Source organism: Geotrypetes seraphini, chromosome 7 (assembly GCF_902459505.1).
Source record: "Geotrypetes seraphini chromosome 7, aGeoSer1.1, whole genome shotgun sequence".
Lineage (NCBI taxonomy): Eukaryota > Metazoa > Chordata > Amphibia > Gymnophiona > Dermophiidae > Geotrypetes > Geotrypetes seraphini.
In genome coordinates this window covers 157,268,136-157,289,991 of record NC_047090.1, presented here as the reverse complement: position 1 = coordinate 157,289,991, position 21,856 = coordinate 157,268,136, and the positions used below count along the sequence as shown (strand labels likewise).

Sequence of the window (21,856 nt, the reverse complement as noted above, 5' to 3'; positions counted from 1 at the left end):
GGGGGGACACTATACTACTAGGGGACTTCAATATGCTTGATGCAGACTGGAACACACTTTCAGCGGCAACCGGTGGCAGCAGGAGGATATTAACCTCCATTAAGGGAGCACGTCTCAAACAAATGGTCATAGAGCCCACTAGGGCCCAGGCAATCCTCGACCTTGTACTCACCAACGGGGAAAGCGTCTCGGAGGTCTCGCTAGGAGACACGCTAGCCTCCAGAGATCACAACATGGTATGGTTCAACCTTAGGAAAGGTTTCCCTAGATCGAACACTAAAACAAAGGTACTCAACTTCCGAGGCACTGACTTCGCACGCATGGGAGATTTCGTCCATCGGGCACTGCAGGGCCAAGCTGAGACCGGTAATGTGGAGGCTATGGGTTCAACCCTGAAATCCGCCATTCACGAAGCAACTAGCCGCTATATAAAATCAGTAAATAAATGACAAAGAAACAATAAACCCCAATGGTTCACCGCAGAGATCTCGTACCTCGTTAAAGAGAAGAAAAGAGCATTTCCTACAAACGTACAAAGAAAAGAGAAGCTAAAATAGAATATCGGACCAGGTCTACAGCGGTCAAAATGGCGGTTAGGGAGGCCAAACTTCGAGTGGAAGAATCTCTAGCAAAGAAAATTAAGAAGGAGGACAAATCCTTCTTCAGGTATATTAGTGACAGGAAAAGGAACACAGACTGGATAGTACGCCTTAGAAAATCGGATGGGAATTACGTGGAATCAGACTCTGATAAAGCCGAACTACTGAATGAATACTTCTGCTCAGTCTTCACCAGCAAGGCACCAGGGCACGGTCCACAGTTGATGACAAAAAACCGAGCACGGAAGACCCGTTTTGGAATTTCGAGTTCACACCCGGTGACGTTTACAGCGAACTGACTAGAATCAAGGTGAACAAAACCATGGGACCGGACAATCTGCACCCCAGAGTGCTCAGGGAGCTGTGTGATGTCCTGGTGGAACCATTAGCCGTCCTCTTAAATCTCTCCCTAAGTACGGGGAGAGTCCCCTTGGACTGGAAAACAGCTAACGTCGTTCCTCTGTATAAAAAGAGCTGCAGGGCAGAGGCTGCGAATTACAGACCGGTGAGCCTCACATCAATAGTGTGTAAGCTCATGGAAACACTAATTAAGCGAAAATTAGACACGATCCTGAACGAGGGGAATCTACGAGATCCCAGTCAACATGGATTCACCAGGGGTAGGTCCTGCCAATCTAATCTCTGACTGGGTAACAAGAAAGCTGGACTTGGGAGAGTCCTTGGACGTCGTGTACCTGGACTTCAGTAAAGCTTTTGATAGCGTCCCACACCGCAGGCTGTTGAGCAAGATGAAATCGATGGGGTTAGGAGAGAGACTAACTGCATGGGTCAATGATTGGCTGAGAGGCAGACTTCAGAGGGTGGTACCCTCTAAAACATCGGAGGTGACCAGCGGAGTACCACAGAGCTCAGTCCTGGGCCCGTTCCTTTTCAACATATTCATAGGGGATCTGACTCAAGGGCTTCAAGGTAAAATAACATTATTTGCCGATGATGCCAAACTATGTAATATAGTAAGCGAATGTAATTTGCAGGATAGTATGGCACAGGACCTGCTTATATTGGAACATTGGTCCTCGACCTGGCAGCTGGGCTTCAACGCTAAGAAATGTAAGGTCATGCACCTTGGTAGCAGAAATCCACGCAGAACTTACACCTTGAATGGTGAGACTTTAGCAAGGACTTCAGCAGAACGAGATTTAGGGGTAATCATCAGTGCAGACATGAAAACTGCCAATCAAGTGGAAAAGGCTTCATCTAAGGCAAGGCAGATGATGGGATGTATCCGTAGAAGTTTCGTCAGCCGGAAGCCTGAAGTCATAATGCCATTGTACAGAACCATGGTTAGACCTCATCTGGAATACTGTGTGCAATTCTGGAGGCCGCATTACCATAAAGATGTGCTAAGAGTTAAGTCAGTTCAACGGATGGCCACCAGGATGGTCTCGGGGCTCAAGGGTCTCTCGTACGAAGCAAGATTGAACAAATTGCAGCTCTACACTCTCGAAGAACACAGGGAGAGGGGTGACATGATTGAGACATTTAAATACATCACCGGACGTGTCGAGGTGGAAGATGATATGTTCTTTCTCAAAGGACCCTCGGCCACAAGAGGGCATCCGCTCAAACTCAGGGGCGGGAAATTTCATGGCGACACCAGGAAGTATTTCTTCACAGAAAGAGTGGTTGATCATTGGAACAAGCTTCCAGTACAGGTGATCGAGGCCAACAGAGTGCCAGATTTTAAGAATAAATGGGATGCCTATGTTGGATCCCTACGAGGGTCGAGTTAAGGAATTGGGTCATTAGGTGTGATCTCTAGAAGAGTAGACTTAGGGAGGTGGGTCAGTAGAGTGGGCAGACTTGATGGGCTATGGCCCTTTTCTGCCGTCATCTTCTATGTTTCTATGACTTGTATGGAGCTATCAGGACTATATTGGGAAAACAAATTTTTTTATGAAAACTCATTTCTACTGAAGTGGATAAATTATTAAACTCATAAATACAGAGTTTTTATTTTGTTATACAGAGGCACAGTCATTCCCTCCTTCTACCCTCCCATTCATCTATGATAGATAAATATTCTTTGTGAACAATAAAATAGAACAGATATAGAACAATAACTAAAATTGGAAAATTGTATATAATCATTCCCTACACCCACCTTGCCCTTTTCAAACCCCCTTCCTCTTCCTATTTAAGAGACAAGAAAAACTAAAGAACAGTCATCAAGAAGTCCAACCGGAAGTGTCAAGGACCCACTAAACCCCGGCAGCTGTCCTTCCTATCCTAACTACCTTCACCTCCCGAATGGGACTCCCAGGTGTTGAATCAAGTATGGAGTAAATATGGTGAGGAGGAGAAGGAAAGAAACATAGAAATAATTTTAAAACAAATTAGGAAATATTTTATCACTCAGCAAATGGTTAAGCTCTGGAACTCATTACCAGAGAATTTGGAAACAGTGGTGAGCGTATCTGGATTTAAAAAAGGTTTGGACAAGTTCCTAGAGGTAAAGCCCATGGTCTGCTGTTGAGACAAACAATGGGGGAAGCCACTGCGTGCCCTGGAACCGACCAGAAAACAATTCCAACTCAACAGAAAACAATTCCAATTCTTGGTACAATCTCTAATCCAAGACCTAATAGACTACTGCAACATACTATATCTCCCCTGCCCAACTATCACGATAAAACAACTACAAACAATACAAAACACAGCCCTAAGACTCATCTATTCGCTGAAAAAATATGACCACATCACAGAGGCATACCATGACTCACACTGGCTCTCAATACAAGCCAGAGTACACTTCAAATTCTACTGCCTACTATTTAAAGCTATAAACAGAGACAGCCCAACCTATTGGAACAACCGACTAATTCAGTCCACCTCAACCAGACACAGGAGAACCTACACACTATTCACACACCCGCCAACCAAAAATGTCAAACGAAGACAACCTACTGGCCACCAGAGCAGCGAAACTGGACAGGCAACTCACCAATCTGCTGATTTCAACCACCAACTACAAAACGTTTAAAAAGGAAACAAAAACCCTACTCTTTAAAAAATACATAAAACCAATATACCAACCAGATCTGTCCCAAGCTTCACCTGCAATACTATACACTCCTTAGCAAATTAGAAAATGTTCAAACTATTCCTTATGTATTTCTTAATATCATGACAATTCTTATGTAATCCGCCTTGAACCGCAAGGTAATGGCGGAATAGAAATCACTAATGTAGTGTAATGTAATATTAAATGTTGCTGCTGTTTGGGTTTTTTGCCAGTTACTTGTGAACTGGATTGGCAACTGTTGAAAACAGGATATTAGGCTAGATGGATCATTGGCCTAGCCCACTAAGGCTGTTCTTATGTTCTAAGTGGGACGCATGTTCAATAATGGGAAATTCAGAAGGAGGGGAAAAGCTTTTTTTAACATCACTGTAGTTTGGTTTATTCTTCTGTATGCAATTCATTTTATACTTGTCGGTAATAAATTCATGTTCTAGACCAGTGTTCTTAAACCTTTTGACATCTATGGACTGGCGGAAATAAAATAATTATTTTGTGGACTGGCACCGGTCTGTGGACCGACAGTTGAAAAGCACTGGGCTAAGTCGTGCCTATCTCCACCCAATCTCTGCCCCAGACCCCGCCCCATAATAGTACTAATTGTAACACCATTTTTATCCATTCATTTTTCATATGTATACACACACACTATAATCGTATTAACAACACATAATGGTTAACCACACAATTAAAATACACAAAGCACACTGTATGCTTTTCAACATTCATTCCTACCAGAAAACAGATAACCACATTCAAATGCAGCACCAAAAACTAAAAGTACTAATATTTACAAACAAACCCTAAGATGCAAGACTCTCTGCAAGCAGTACAACTCCAGAGGAAAAGAAACAAATGTATTTCTTCCTGAACAGACAGCAGATGTAAATCAATCACTAAATAAAAAGATAAAAGCATTCCCCCTACCATTGTTGTCTCTCTCCCTCCATGCTGTGCCTTGTCTTCTGGCCTGCCCCCCGGTGGTATCTTCAGATCGGTCCACGGTACGATGAACGTGGTGTCTTAGGGCCGGCTCCCTAGTGCTGCATTGCACAAAGCAAAAAACAAAAATATCAAGACTTAAATTGTATGTACACTAACGCAAGAAGCCTGAAGAACAAAATGGGTGAACTAGAAATCATGGCCAAAGATGAGAACCTGGACATCGTAGCAATTACGGAAACATGGTGGAACGAAGAAAACAAATGGGACATAGTACTACCGAAGAGACAGGACGCATCAAAAAGGGGGAGGAGTAGCACTTTATAGAAAGGATACCATTCACTCAACCGGAGTGGATGCAGCAGTGACAAAGGACCAACCGGAATCAATATGGGTTAAAATACCAGGAAGAAAGGGAACCGAGATAAAGATGGGACTGTACTATCGCCCACCTGGACAAACAGAAGCAATGGATGAAGAACTGAGGGCTGAATTGAGACGAGAATGTAGAAACGAAAACACCATAATTATGGGAGATTTTAATTATCTCGGGATAGACTGGAGCCATGGAGACTCAAGATGTTCAAGGGAAATGGAGTTCCTGGAGGCAGTACGGGACTGTTTCTTGGAGCAGCTTGTCAAGGAACCAACAAGAGGGACAGCTATACTAGATTTAATCCTCAGCGGGTTGAAAGGACCTACCCAAGAAGTGGAAGTAGTAGGACCATTAGGAAACAGTGATCATAACATGATCCGATTCAAAGTGGAAATAGAAATGCCAAAGGGGAAGAGAACCATTGCAACAGCGTTTAACTTCAAGAAAGGGAACTATGACGCTATGAGGCAAATGGTAAGGAGAAAACTCAAGAACAGCTCCAGGAAAACACAGACGGTGGAGCAAGCCTGGACCTTATTCAAGGACACGGTAAATGAGACGCAAAACCTGTATATACCCAGATTTAGAAAAGGGAGCAAAAAGAATCAAACAAAAGACCCAGCATGGATAACCAATGAAGTTAAGAAGGTGATAGGGAACAAGAAAAAAATCATTCAAGAAGTGGAAAAAGGATAAAACTGAGGAAAACTGGAAAGAGCACAGGAAACATCAAAAAGAATGTCACTGTGTGGTTAGAACAGCGAAAAGAGAGTACGAGGAGAGACTTGCCAAGGAGGCACGAAATTTAAACCATTCTTTCGATATGTGAAAGGAAAACAACCGGCAAGGGAGGAAGTGGGACCCCTGGATGAGGGAGGCAGAAAAGGAGTAGTAAAGGAGGAAAAGGAGGTAGCAGACAGAATAAACACGTTCTTCTCGTCAGTCTTCACAAAAGAGGACAGAACCAACGTGCCAGAACCGGAAAAAACCTTCAGGGGGGATCAAGAGGAAAAATTATTATCAATAGAGGTGAGCCTCGAGGACGTACTCAAAAAGATAGATAGACTAAAAACTGACAAATCGCCGGGACCTGATGGAATCCACCCGAGAATATTGAAGGAGCTCAGAGACGAAATAGCGGAGTTACTACAGAAGATCTGCAACCTATCCTTGAAAACAGGGGTAGTCCCGGAGGATTGGAGGAAAGCGAATGTTACACCTATCTTCAAAAAGGGATCCAGAGGTGACCTGGGAACTACAGGCCGGTGAGCTTGACCTCAGTCCCGGGAAAGATGGCCAAATCATTAATCAAAGACAGCATAAATGAACATATAGAAAGAAATAATCTGATGAGAACCAGTCAGCATGGTTTCTGTAAAGGGAGATCCTGCCAAACGAACCTACTGCACTTCTTCGAGGGGATTAACGAACAATTGGACAAAGGTGACCCCATAGACATCATATATCTGGACTTTCAAAAAGCCTTCGACAAGGTACCCCATGAACGCCTGCTAAGGAAACTGTGGAACCATGGGGTGGAGGGGGAAGTGCACAGATGGATCTGTAATTGGTTGGCGGACAGGAAGCAGAGGGTAGGAGTAAAAGGACACTACTCTGACTGGGAAGCAGTCACGAGTGGTGTCCCTCAGGGGTCAGTGCTGGGACCACTGCTGTTCAATATATTCATTAATGTCCTGGAAGTGGTGACGAAGTGCGAAGTCATAAAATTTGCGGACGACACAAAACTCTCCAGTAGAGTTAGAACTGTTGAAGAATGTAAAGAACTACAAAGGGACTTGAACAAACTGAGTGAATGGGCAAATAAATGGCAAATGTGTTTCAATGTAGAGAAATGCAAAGTCTTGCACATAGGGAAAGGAAACCCGATGTTCAGCTACAAGATGGGGGGATGGTATTGGGGAAGAGCAACCTAGAAAGGGACTTGGGGGTCTTAGTGGACCAATCAATGAAGTCGGGAGCACAATGCGCAGCGGCCTCCAAGAAGGCGAACAGAATGTTGGGAATTATTAAAAAAATGAATCACTACCAGAACCAAAGAAGTTATCCTGCCGCTGTATCGGGCGATGGTACGCCCGCATCTGGAATACTGCGTTCAATACTGGTCGCTGTACCTTAAGAAGGATATGGCGACACTCGAGAGGGTCCAGAGAAGAGCAACAAAAATGATAAGGGGCATGGAAGGCCTCTCATATGCTGAGAGGCTGGAGAAACTGGGGCTCTTTTCTCTGGAAAAACGGAGACTTAGAGGGGACATGATAGAAACTTACAAGATCATAAAGGGTATAGAGAAGGTGGAGAGGGGCAGATTCTTCAGACTGGCGGGGGAAACAAAAACAAGAGGGCACGCAAGAAAACTGAAGGCAGACAGATTCAGAACAAATGCTAGGAAGTTCTTCTTCAGCCAGCGGGTGGTGGATACCTGGAATGCGCTTCCGGGGGAGGTGGTAGAGCAGAGTACGATTTTGGGTTTCAAAAAGGGGTTGGACATGTTCCTAAAGGAAAAGGGGATTGAGGGGTATAGCTAGAGGGGTACTATAAAGGATAAAATGTCTTAAGTGAAAGAACACTACAGGTCATGGACCTGGGGGGCCACCGCGAGTGTGGACTGCTGAGCAGGATGGACCTATGGTCTGACTCGGCAGAGGCGATGCTTATGTTCTTATGTTAAAGCTGTGGGCAGCGGCTCCTCGCGCGTGTCCCGCGCCTCATCTGGAAGCCTTCCCTCAAACATTGCAACGTTAGAGAGAAGGCTTCCGGTTCAGGCGCAGGATGCGCGGCGGAGCCTTTTCCCACGACTTTGTGCACTGCAGCACTCAGGGAGCCGGCACGAAGACGCCGCGTTGATCGCACCGTAGACTGGCGGCTGAAGAACGCTATCTTGGCCCGATGGAAGTGCTGGCCCTGTGGACTGGCAGAAAATTTGTGTGGCTGACACCGGTCCACGGACCAGCGGTTGAAGAACACTGTTCTAGACTGCTAAGATCCTCCTGCAATTTTTCACAGTTCATTTCTGATTTAATGATTTTGAATAAATAGTGTTGTCTGCAAATTTTATCCCTTCACTGTTGATGTTTCCAGATTGTTTATAAATGTTCAAAAGCACTGGTCCCATTGGAGAAGCATTTTCAGATTGTCGTATGTGTTCCACTTATAAATGCAGAATCGCTTACAAACCTGATTAATACTGTATTTTCTCCTACACACCTTCCTATCTTTCCTTCCTTCCTTCAGATCTTTTTATAGCTAGTTTGGACTCCTCCGTTCTCGAAATAATGTAAGAAATATTCACTGAGGTGTTTCAGGAGCTTATGGCTCAGGAAGACACTAACAGCCTCTGCACCCTGTAAGCCCTGCATTTGCAAGTCAGAGTACTTGCTGATTGATTTTCTTTGTTTGACTGAACTTGAGAGGTTCAAGCTTCAGGTTTCTTGCACGTCCATTTTAATGTAATTTATTATTTTTCCTTAACTTGATTTCAGATGATTATAACATCTACATCATTATTAGCTTGAGTGGTGGTGTCATTCTAATGTAGGTCACACCAGCAGAGATAATGGAAGTTTCTGCCAGCACCTTAACTAGGTAGATCGGGGGGACCACAAATTCAATACTTGATGTATTGTGAGTGATTAAAGAGACTATAGCAAATCTGATGCAAAATCACTCCCATTTAGTCAATAGTATTTCTTGGAAATCATATCAACTTATAGAGAAGCCAGTGCTCAGAGACGTGGAGGTGAAAATAAGGGGCGAACCCCAAAACTATCACCTCACCACCCGATCGTCGCATATTCAATATATTTAGTTGAAATTGAAAATTCTTCATGCATCTGTGTACCCACAGGTTGTCATTTTCTCATACAATAATTAATTAGAAGTTGTTTGTTTTATTTTTAAAATGGAACGTTTCATGGCCATACAGCAGGGACGTTACAGGAATTTTATGGATCTTTAGGAGCCATTGGCTAAATTTTGTAAGGAATGATAACTGATTTTATTTCATTGACCTGCAAACATACACATCCAGGGTGGGTGGGTGGGAGGGATGGGGAAGGGAGTTGTACTGGAATTTGATTAAGGGAATTTATGGATAGTTTCTTGAAGGTTTTTATTTATTTGAATATTAGGTGGGAGGTAAATATAATTGTACATTAATGTATGAAAAGTTTATTGTGCTTTTCTTGTAATATTATATATATATGAATTACTTGTTGCACAATTGTAGTTTGAAAATTCAATAAAGATACAAGTTCAAAAGTTATTCAAAAGGCAAACTTATCTTGAATAACTTTTGAACAACTTCTAATTAATTATTGTATGAGAAAATGACAACCTGTGGGTACACAGCTGCACAAAGATTTTTCAATATCAACTAAATATATTGAATATGCGATGATTGGGTGGTGAGGTGATAGTTTTGAGGTTCACCCCTTGTTTTCACCTCCACGTCTCTGAGCACTGACTTCTCTATAAGTTGATATGATTTCCAAGAAGCACCTTAACTAGGGCTAGATCTCATTAATAAGCACATGTAATATAAAGTATACAATAAATCCACAACTACACCACATGATCTGTTTTCATCAACATTGATTAAAAGATTCAGTGATGTTTTACTTCTATATATTTTAACTATATTATGATTGTGAAAAGCTTCATTAGTGGAATTGTCTCAAAAAGATGTGGAAATCCTCTGTAATTTGTCCACTTCAGGAAGACCCTCACTTTAACAGGGATATACGTCTGACTTCCACCATATTGCAAATCATCCATTTGTTTTGAGTATCAGATCATTTAATAACCTTTATAGAACACTTCAACTATTCTGCATCCTAATCAGATTGGTTTCTGTAGAAATCATAATACTTTTACAGTTCTCATCAGTATGCTAGCATCTTTTTAGAAGGCTTTAGACCAGGACAAAACTGTACTGTTTTTACTTGATCTCTCAGCCGCTTCCGATTAAAGAAAATAGAAATAACTTACAGGAATAGAACTATATCCATGTCCTCTCTTTCTTATACTAATACTACTACTACTTATCACTTATATAGCACTGAAAGGCATATGCAGCGCTGTACATTTTGTCATTTATAGACTGTCCCTGCTCGGAAGAGCTTGCAATCTAACTTGGACAGGCAGACATGACATGTAGGGTTGGGGATACAGAACCCAAGGTGAGAGGAGTTAGGAGTCGAAAGCACTCTCGTAGAGGTGGGCTTTTAACTGGGCCTTGAAAACTGCCTGAGACGGAGCCCACCGTAGGGATTTGGGCAGCTTGTTCCGAATGGAGACTGTGAGGTCGGTGATTGGGTCTGGGGGAATTTCTTGCCTTCCTGGATTTTGATGGAGGCCTATCTGCACCTTCCCATTTTTTTTTTCAGAGCACAGGAAGTTTTTGCAATTCCATGTGCCGGAGCAACACTTCCAGTTCGTGGCCTTGCCCTTTGGGCTGGCCACACTGCCACAGACCTTCACAAAAGTAATGGTGATTGTTGCAACACACCTGCACAGAGCGGACATACAAGTTCATCTGTATCAGGATGATTGGCTAATTTTATTTATTTATTTGGTTAATTTTATATCCCGTCCTCCCCAGCGAGCTCAGAACAGGTAACAAGATTGACTACATAAAGCATAGACAAATTATGAATTTACATTTGTACAGTAATGTTAGATATACAGAGTCAAGTTTAGCATACAATTTGGTCTTTAAGTTAACATATCGGTTATTTCCATCTTCTGAAGGCAGAGTAGCAATTCAGAGTGATTTAGCTGCTTCAGAAGCTGGGCTGCGTGGTCAACTTTCGGAAAAGCCATCTGGAGCTGGTGCAGATCTTGGAGTATCTGGGAGTCTGGTTTGACACAAGAGAGCACAAAAAAACAGAGGTGGAGACTAAAAGTCAGGATAGCCAAATTACATTAAAAAATTTATTATGCAACAAATGGATGACACTTGTGTGACAGACAAATGACTCAACACGTTTCGTGTTTTGTCTTTTAAGGCCTGCATCAGAAATCTAAAAGCAATAAATAAAATAAAAGTATAAAAAAGATTAAATAATAATTATACTAAAATAATCTGGAATATATAAAATAAAGTATGTTAAAACTTTGAAACAGAAAAATGATATGGAACAATAATCAATGTGATTTATGAAATTTCATTAGAAAAATATACATAATGAATAAAATAAAATGCATATTAAATATGTACATATGTTACACAAATGCAAGTAAGAATATAAGAATGTAAGAATGCAAAAGCAAACGCAAGAGACAAAGATATAGAGAGCAACAACGTTACTCAATCTGTATTCAGATATTCTTTGTCTATAAAGATTTGAGAATGACATGGGGGGAAAAATTTGTCCTCGTCACTGCGACCACCATCCTTGTCACTTCCCTGTCCCTGCTACCACTGTCCCTGTTGCGTCCCCGCAACCACTGTCCCTGCCCTGTCCCCGCAGCATCCATACAAGCCTCAGTACTGCAATGTTTAGCTTATTCCTTCCTTATAAATCAAAGTTCTGGCTGCTGAACTAGAGAAAGAGATGTTCAGCTGGCAGGGCTTTGTTTATAAAGTTTTATCAATACAACTAATATACTACTTTATTCTAAACTAAAGCAAGAAAATAAATATAAATTTTTCTTTCTACCTTTCTTGTCTGGTATCTGCTTTTCTCATCTTCTCATTCAATTCCTTCCACCCACTGTCTGTCTTCTCTCTGCATCTTCCATTTGCTCTGTTACTGTGCCTCTCCATTCCATCTCTCCCTCCACCCCCCAACCTCCAATTGGTCTGGCACCCATTTTCTTCCCTCCGCTCCCCCCATAGTCTGGCATCTCTGTTTTCTTCCCTTCCAGCGTCTTCTCCCCACTCTCTGTTCCCCATTTCCCTTTCAGCGTCTTTTCCCCACTCTCTGTCCCCATTTCTCTTTCAGCGTCTTCTCCCCACTCTCTGTTCCCCATTTCCCTTTCAGCGTCTTCTCCCCACTCTCTGTTCCCCATTTCTCTTTCAGCGTCTTCTCCCCACTCTCTCTTCTCCATTTCCCTTTCAGCGTCTTCTCCCCACTCTCTCTTCTCCATTTCCCTTTCAGCGTCTTCTCCCCACTCTCTCTTCCCCATTTCCCTTTCAGCGTCTTCTCCCCACTTTCTCTTCCCCATTTCCCTTTCAGCGTCTGTTCCTCTCCACCCCCCTTCAGCATCTGTTCTTTTCTAGATTACTGCAACATCGCCTATCTGGGCATCCCAAATAAAACAATACAAAAATTAAGATTAGTGCAAAACACTGCAGTTCACTTGATCTTCGGACTGAGAAAAAAAGACCACATTAGCCCCTACTACAAGAAATTACATTGGCTACCTGTGGAGGCGCGAATATTGTTTAAATTTGCTTGTATCTGCTTCAAGCAAGTCTGGGGCCTAGCACCTTCCTACCTGAAAACACACTTCACTCTACACAACCCCACACGTACAACCAGAAACAAAAACATCTTTGCATACCCAAAGATCACAGGCTGCAAATACAAATCCTTCCTAGACAGAACCTTCATGTTCCAAGCAAACAGACAGCAATCCTGGCTGGGAAACCACATAAATAAAGCCAGGCAAACCTACAACACATTCCGAAAATCAATTAAAACCGTTCTATTTGACAAATTCCTTGCTTAATGAGATCACCTTATAACCCCATTGTATTATGTAACATCTTTCTTCTCTCATGTATTCTTTCACCATGTTTCTCCAATTCATGATGTAACTTCCTTCTTCTTGCATTTTGTAATTCGCTGATTGTCCAGCCTTCTTTCTATGTGAACCGCCTAGAAGTCAGTTTGACTATGGCGGTATAGAAAAATAAAGTTATTATTATTATTATTATTTACACCACCACCCTTCAGCGTCTGTTCCTTTCCACTGCCATTCAGCACCCCTCTTACAGTCTGAGCATCTCTCTCCCTCCCCCTTACCTTTGCAGCGCATTTTAAGTTTACAGAATAACTTGTTCAAGCCGCCGGAGCCTGCCTGAAGTCGTGTGTGTCTGTGGGCGGAAGCTTCTCATCTGACGCAACTGGGAGGGGGCACCAAGAGTGCTGCTCTATGTTTGGAAGCCCAGATGCTGTTTCAATGGGCAGAGGCTCATCTCTTGGCACTCTCAGCAGCACATGTGAAAGGAGTGGATAATATGCAAGCGGATTTCCTCAGCCGGAAGACCCTAGTTCCTGGGGAGTGGTCACTGTCTCAGGGAGCCTTCACCTGCATTGTTAATCGCCCAACATTTGATCTGATGGCATCAGCAGTCAACAAGAAGGTGTTTCGGTTCTTCAGTCGAAGATATGAGCCAGAAAGAGAAGGCGTGGATACCCTGATGCAACACTGGCCAAAGGCAGGTAATCTTTATGTCTTCCCTCCATGGCCCATGATAGGCAAACTTCTGTGCAGGATCAAGTCCTCCTTGTTCGCACAGATAATCAAGTAGCCATGTACTACATCAACAAGAAGGGAGGAACAGACTCTTTCTCTGTGTCAAGAAGCCGAATACATTTGGAATTGGGCAATTCCTTGGAACATATTTCTCAAAGCCATATATGTACAAATGAAACAGAATGCTGTAGCTGACAAGCTCAGCAGATTTCTTCAGTCCCCACAAGTGGACTCTCAACTCCAAAGTCTTACATCACATCTTCTCACTATGGGGATGCCTCAGATAGACTCACAACCACAAGTTGCCTCGATTCTGCTCTAGACAGTACTCTCATTGTCTGGAGGCAGATGCTTTTCTTCTGGATTGGTTACAAAAATCCTTGTATGCCTTTCTGCCAATCCCTCTAGTTCTGAAGACATTAGTCAAATTCAAACAAGAGTCAACCACCATGATCCTAATAGCTCCTCAGTGGCCCAGACAGCCTTAGATTTTCCTTCTACTTCTACCGCAAACTAATGACTATGAAGTCAATTCAGAGCAGTTTACATGAGCAGTTTTGATGGACATATGAACATTCTGAGGGAGAAGAGATGGAAAGATCTGCAATTGAGGATCTCTGTTACATCCCAGTTTGCAATCTCTACACCTAACAGTTTGGTACGTCTGATGTGACATTTGAAGAAAGGATTTCTCTGATGATAATAAAATAATAATAACTTTATTCTTTTATACTGTCATAACCAAAAGTTCTAGGCGGTTTACACTAAAAAGAGCTGGACAATCAGCGAAATACAATAATACAGTAAAAAAATACAAATATTTATAAAATAGAATTTCAATAATAAAACTCAATAAGTAATAAACTTATCGAACAAAATGGTCTTAATTAATTTCCGAAATCAGCAATAGGCTAACATAGCTTGCTGAATACATTTACCTAACCAAGATTGTTGCGTACCAGCTTGAAATGCTAGGGTCCTATCTAAGAAGGTCTTATATCTACACCCATTAATTTTTGGATAAGAAAATAAGTAGAAGTTTCTAGTTTCTCATGATTGCCAAAATTTTTGTTAGATTATTTGCATGATGATCCATCCAAGAATCTTGTGCTAAAAGGCAATTTTTAGTGTTGGATAAGTTCCTACTGGAACAGAATATACGCAAGTAAGGCTAGACTCAAATAGGGCACTGGTCTTTGACCTAAAGGCTGCCGCGTGAGCGGACTGCTAGGCATGATGGACCACTGGTCTGACCCAGCAGCAGCAATTCTTTTGTGTTCTATATAAAATTTATTTTGTGTTAAAGAGAGAGTTGGTGAAGAAGTAAATCTTTTTGTGAAAACAAGGAATGCCTCACCACCGAAACGGAGCCGGTGAGAGCCCCTTGATAAGAAATTGGCAGCATAACGCTGCTCATGTGAGGAATCAAGTCAGTTTGGTATATTCCCTTGGCTCTTCCATTATATTTGATGCTGATTTTTTGAATTGTCCCCAAAAGCCCATCAGAATCTTGGTAACACTAGTATCATTCTTATAACTGTGCTCGAAGAAGGGCAAGATAGGCAAGGGGTGAGACAGTGGTATGGGCCTGAGTCCTGTGTTCCAGTGCTGCTAGCAACACTTGGCCTTCATAGATAAGGTTAAGATGTAGAAAAGGGGGGAGGCATAGGTTTAGTGCTGTGTTGCCAAACTCCATCGGGGCATTGAAATTATTTTTTTTTTGAAAAGTATATTTTATTGATTTTTCAGAATAAAACACAAACTTCCTGAATGTAAGTGTACAACTGAAAAAAATGAGCACCAGAACACTGCTCTTCTTCACCTGACATTCAGTGAATTCTCCCCCCACCGCCCTGCCCTCCCCTCCCCCCCCCCAACCTACCCAAACTTCAGCAAAACACAAAATCCATTCCAGTATGGTCTCCTCTATAAGCTCAAACATTCAACAATTTACTACGAGCTCTAGGCATCAGTGTATCACAGAATGGTGTCCAACGAGAACAAAATAATCTGCCTTGTTCAGAATCCAAAGAAGAAAAGCACAATCTCTCCATAGAAGCTTGATGAATCATCAAGGTTCTCCACCGGGATAGTGTTGGAGACTCCACAGAGATCCAGCAATGTAAGACTGCCTTCTTCCCAAGCAACACCGCTCTGGCCAAAAAGCTGCGGAAGCCCTTCGGAGCAGACAAAGGAATATAAGTCAAAGTAAACAACATCACCGGGTTCAGTGCAAATTTGTAATTCCACATTGCTTGAATATGAGTACCAAGCCACTGCCAAAAGGTAAAAATCCTAGGGCAAGTCCAAAACTGGTGACCCAAGGTAGATGGAGAGTGTGCACATTTAAGGCATTGGTCAGAAGTGCACATTTTTGCCCTAAATTGATATGAAGTAGATCTGTAGAGCCGATGGTGAAATTTGTATTCCATTTCAAACAGAGTCACACTATGAGTCACTCGAGCCGCCCGAAACGTGCCCCTACGGATCATGAAGGAGGTCACCTCACAGGAAAGTTCCTGAGTCCATTTAAGTGCAATAGACTCATAAGAGGGCTCACCTAATTGTTCCTGAAGGTGACGATGATGAAATCGCAATGGGATCTGAACTTGTGCTGTTAAACTCAACGCTTCCGAGAGGGACTCCATACAGCTGTTAGTGATGGCGTTGCGGGGCAAAAAAGTCACATATGAAGACAGTTGAAGGTAAGACAACCAGTCAGTGGGCCGCCAGCCGTTATCACGTCGCAGCTCCTCAAACGTCTTCAGAGCCCCCGAGGAATGCACTAATTGAAACACATATTGATTAGGTTGTAATGTCCACACAGCAGAGGACACCGAATCCAGGCCCGCTGTAAAGGCGCCGTTACCTCAGAGAGGCAGATAAGGAGTCACCGTGAAGGAGATATGAAGTTGTTTACATAGTATCTTCCATAAACGTCGTAAAGGCATCAAAAATAGGTCCCTTGCAGAAGAAGTTTTCCGTGGTAAGTGAGGAACATGGAGTAGGTAGCTGAAATGATATGGAGAACAAAGTAATAGTTCCTGAGAAGTTGCCGAGAAATGTTCAGTGCCCCTGAACCAGTCATTGAGATGACGCATTTGACACGCCCAAGATAACATGCGGAGGCTACGAAGACCAAAACCACCACAGTCTCTAGGGCGTGCCAGTCCAGACAAAGATATTCGTGCTCTCTTTCCATTCCACAGGAAGCGTTGTAGGATTCTACCAAGTTGCTTTTCATGTCGTGCACTTAATAAAACAGGAATCATTTGAAATATATAAAGCCATTGAGGCACCAAAACCATATTATACAATGCTATTTTACCCAGTAATGAGAGTGGATAAACCCTCCAGTTCTCCAACCTTTGAGCAGAAGTAAGAACCAGAGGGTCTATGTTAAGTTTGTACAGTTCAGCAGGATCAGGTGTTATAATGATACCCAAATATGTAAGGTGACCCGACGCCCAGACCAGGGGAAAAACTCCCTGCCATTGCGTCTGGACCTCCACAGTCAAAGGCAATACCATAGATTTTGATTTGTTCAACTGCATGCCCGAATACATACTAAATTCATCCAACAGTTCCAGGGCCCTAGGGAGTGATGTTGCAGGAGATCCCAATGTTAATAAAAGGTCATCGGCATAAGCCAGTACTCGTAAATGGGAATCCCCCTCTGGTAACCCTATCAGGATGTCATCCCGTAGTATAGTGCGCAGAAAGGGGTCTAGGTATAGTAAGAAAAGAAGTGGAGAAAGCGGATTTCCTTGCCTCGTCCCACGTGCTATCTGAAAGACAGGGGAACGCGTACCATTAACCAAAATACAAGCCGTGGGATCTTTATATAGCAAGTAGAGCATGTCTAGGAACCACCCATCGAAGCCCATATATGTTAGTACATTAAAAAGGTACTCCCAATTAACTTGGTCAAAAGCCTTAGCTGCGTCCAAGCCCACCAATATCCCCTGATATGCAGAGTCTTTGGAACGTTGTAATGCGGTAAGTAGTCTGCGAACATTGAGAACTGAGTGACGATGTTGTACGAAGCCTACTTGTTCCGGAACTATCAAGCGGGGCAATAAAGTTGCAAGTCTATTAGCCAATATTTTGTCCAATATTTTAATATCCACATTAATTAGGGATATCGGTCGGTAAGATTTAATGTCCGTCTCCAGTTTACCCGGTTTAGGTATTAAAGTTATGAAGGCCTGATTTGCCCCCTGGGGAAAGGAGCCACCCTCTAAAGCAGCGTTATAGTAGGCCTCCAGAGGTCCACAGAGAGATGGAAAAAGAAGTTTGTAGAACTCTGGGGAAAAACCATCTGGGCCTGGTGATGTACCCCCTTTAAGCTGTTTAACCGCTCCCTGTAACTCCTTGCCCTGGATGGGATGATTCAGCATGAAACGATCAGGTGAGGTTAGTCTGGGTACCCCTGCATCCGACAGATAATCCTCCACCTCTGGACCCTCCCCTGGCCATCTCTGGATGCGTAAAAATCTTTATAGTACTGGAGAAATCCATCCACTATGTCCGGCGTTGTAGTAAGTTCTCTACCTGAACTAAGAAGAATGCGAGAAATGTGACGATTGGGACGTTTAGGTTTAGTCAAGTTAGCCAGTAGATGCCCTGCTTTGTTCCCAAATCTGTAAAATTTAAACTTGCAATAATGAAAATAGTGTTGAGTGCGTTCATGCAATAAAGTATTTAGGGCATGCTGGGATGCCGCCAACGCCTCCTGTGACTGTTGGGATGGATGTGCAATATGAGCCCTCTTTAGACGTTTATACTCGTCCTCCAAATGTAGAATTCCCCGAGAAAGCCGAAGTCTGTGTGCACTAACATAGGAAATAATGTCTCCCCGAAGCACGGATTTAGCCGCTTCCCAAAATAATAACGGTTGAACCTGATGCTGAGAATTGAAGGTAACATAATCGTCCCATTTCTGAGTTAGATATTTCTGAAAATGCAAGTTTCTAAATAAATAGGACGGGAACCTCCAGGTTCCCCCATGTACTGGATCGGTACCAGTCAGTATGTCAAGCCAAATGGGGCAATGATCAGACACAGAAAGAGGACCCACTTCTGAAGCCTGTATGTTAGGTAAATATGCTGACGATGTCAATATGTAATCTATGCGGGAAAAGGTATGATGTGCACGAGATTGATGTGTAAAATCCCGGTTGGTAGGGTGTAACAGACGCCATGGATCAATAAGGTCTAATGTATCACATAAATATGGTATACCCTTAGTAAGACCGAATGACTGAGAAGAACCCGGGCCCGTTCTATCCATGCTAGGGTCCAGTACCTGATTAAAATCACCCAAAAGTATCAACGGGTTATTAGGGTCCCGGACGCCAAGCCCTGCCAATGCGGTAAAAAATGTATGATCATATTGGTTAGGTGCATAAATCATAAGCAAGTTAAGTGTAGAGCCTGACATTTTAACCTTACATAATAAAGTCCTCCCCAAAGTATCGTGATAGATTTGTTCTACTGTTCCCGGAAATCCCTTTCTCACCAACAAAACCACACCTGCCTTCCCATTAGTGGAGGAAGAATAACAAACCTGTCCCACCCAGCCTCGCAGAAGTTTAGCATGTTCAGCATCTGAGAGCCTGGTCTCCTGAAGACAGGCCAAGTCAGCTTTATGGTGCTGGAGACGCTGTAAGATTTTACTGCGCTTTATTGGAGAGGTAATCCCACATACATTCCAGGACAAAATGCGAACTGTTTTAGTATTCACAAGAAATCAAGCAGAATGTACATTTCACAATACCTCTTACCCATATCCCCCGGCTCCCAGCCATACCAGAGGGACAATGCAGGCAACCAAAGCAGTAAAGCTAAACAGAAGATTGTATATGGAACACTCTCAGAGACCACACTGGAAGGAAAAACATGAAAGATAACAGATAATACCAAATTCACATCTACAGATCCCCCTTGCCCTCCATCCCTACCCACCCCATCCCGTTCCCCCATACTCCCCCTTATCCCATCTATTCCCCAACCTTCTGGAATCTGTACTGACCCAAAACCCTCCAGGTTTTAGGAAAGCAGATCACATCTTAGAGGCTATCAGAGCCTTCCTTCTGTAATCATTGTATAATATATGCACAATAAAACTTATAACTCTCAATCTAAAATGTAGAGACCCCCAATACCAGGCATACAAGAACTGATAATCATGTTAGTCAAGTTGCTCCAGAAGTGAAATCCGGACGGTTAATAAATTCTCCAGCTGAGTCCGCAGAATCAAATTTATGCCACTTTCCATTATGATGTATTTTGAGGATTGCAGGGTAGAGAAACATAAACCTCCGCTTTTGGTCCACAAGTTTAGAGCAGAGAGGATGGAAAATCTTGCGTTTTTCAGTCAGTGCTGCAGAGTAATCTTGACCTATGCGTACAGGTAATGTTTCATATGTCAGAGGCTCCCTTTTAGTGCGAAATGCCCGCAGCAGTTCTACTTTGTGTCTATAATTGTGGAGTTTACCAATTACAACTCTGGGTCTCTGATCTGTTCCCGAGCGAGGCCCCACTCTGTGTACACGCTCAAATCGCGCAGGGCCCAGGGAGGACGGCATAGGAAGCTCACTTGCCAGCCATGATTCCACCACTGAAAGTAGCACCGAGTCAGATATTGTCTCAGGTAAGCCGATGAAACGCAGGTTTCCCCGACGAGACCTGTTTTCCAAATCTTCAATTTTTTCTTGGCAAAAACGGAGCTGTGTAGATAAGGTGGACACCGTGGTATCCCGCGCTGTGGCCCCGTCCTCCACTGCTGAAACCCGACCCTCTAGCTCAGTCACTTGCTTCGCATTGTCCTCTAAGAGGGATTCGAGTTTAGTTAGTTGTGAGGAAATCGTTTCCATTCGCGGCCCCAACGCTTGCAAAATTACCTGTTGCAGCTCCATAATCATTTCAGGGGTAAAAGCAGGTGCCGGTGTGTCTACTCGAGGTGCGGCTGCCATTTTGTCTTCGCTGGGCCGCACCTTCTCCCGATCTTTTTTCCCCGATTTAGTAGCCATTTGAGACGCCGAAGGTGAAAGGAACCTGTCCATACAAGGAGCACGTTTTTCGCGGTTGCGGGGGTCAAAAATTTTTCGTGCCGATTAGCAAATTTGTGCCGGATGAAGCGCAGGGCTCCGGAGCCGAACGGAAACACAGCCGCTCAGCTCACAGCATCACGTGATCTTGCATTGAAATTATTTAAACCTTGGTTAGATTGGGTGGATTAAATATCTTGGGAAAATAAAACTGCAAAACAAAAAAAATCCATGGTTCCTGTTTTTGTGTGCAGTGACTGGTTGCATCATGGTGTCTGTCTAAGCATTCTGTATGTAGATCGTGAAAAATAATTTGCTGGACCAGAACCTTATGGAGAAGCTTGTGTTATTTTGCAGGTGCATGAGCGCACTGTGGACTTGGATTTCTTGTTGGTGGTGGTCCGTAAACTGCTGCGTACAAACTCACGCTTCGTAAAGGTAGGTACATGCGTTTTGAAGTGAGTAGAAAGTTTTTGCTACATTCTGCTACTATTTATTAAAAAGTGCTTCTTTATTGTAAGACATTTTCTTGTACAATCCCTCTGGAGCCTGAACTATCGGGCTGCAGAATCTAAAACTAACACCAACCCCCCTCTGCGAGTTTACCTGTGCGGCCACTCCCTCTGAAGTTCAGTTTGGTTTTGCAGCCTTGCTGAGAACTTCTAGTTTTCTTCTGCTCGTGATTTATTTCTCAATTCCTAGTCTTTTATTTTCTTCGGTACCACAGGTTTGCCCTCGTGCTGCGGATCAACTCTGTGCGAGTGATCCTTCGGTGGGAGATTGCAGACATTTTAAAGTTTGTCTGCTTCTGGAGGGTGCTCTGTAAGCCTGAAACTGCAGTAAGCCCTCTGGACAGCCTGCAGATTAAATCGGGTCTCCAGGTTCGGGAGCCATCGCTCCCCTGGTTTGTCCGCAAAGGGGTGGAGCGCAGGCTGCTGCGGTTCCGAGGAGGTACGCCGGGATTGGAACTACTCCGCGTGTCTTCTCTGATTTCCCTGAGGGGTCCTGGTGGTCGTGATCTTGCTCACATTCAGAGCTTAAGCACTTACAAAAAACACTTGCTGAAACCACACAGGCCAGATGTTGTTTTGATGTATAACTATAATCATTTTTTACAAAACAACAGGACAAAAAATTATAAGAATAGCATCATTGCTGGGGTTCTTTACTTGAGAGAAAAGGGAAAGCACAAATGAGTAGCTCATATAAGTCACTGATACCCTTAATAAAAATCTGAATCACGTTATCAGATTTCTTCAAATTAGGTTTCACTAATCCTTTTCAGCCATGATAATAATGCTGTGTTGTCATAGGCACGGCTTCTCTGACCAGGATTTCCTTCCTTCCTCTGGCTTTTTCCATTAGCCAAGCCCACGAAAGAGCAAGATTCTCTTACAAA

The 21,856-nt window shown here is 43.2% G+C and overlaps 1 protein-coding gene across 3 annotated transcripts in view; it reads left to right on the top strand.

The window, feature by feature from the left end:
* Positions 1-21,856, top strand: part of TDRD9 (tudor domain containing 9) — a 318,134-nt gene that overhangs the window by 75,966 nt on the left and 220,312 nt on the right. For 2 of the 3 annotated variants that reach the window (XM_033952910.1, XM_033952908.1), the window contains exon 6: positions 20,815-20,895. The exons of the other annotated variant lie outside the window; for it this stretch is intronic. In XM_033952910.1, the coding sequence (XP_033808801.1) occupies positions 20,815-20,895 (81 nt within the window). The remainder of the gene's footprint in view (positions 1-20,814; positions 20,896-21,856) is intronic. 3 annotated transcript variants of the gene reach the window in all.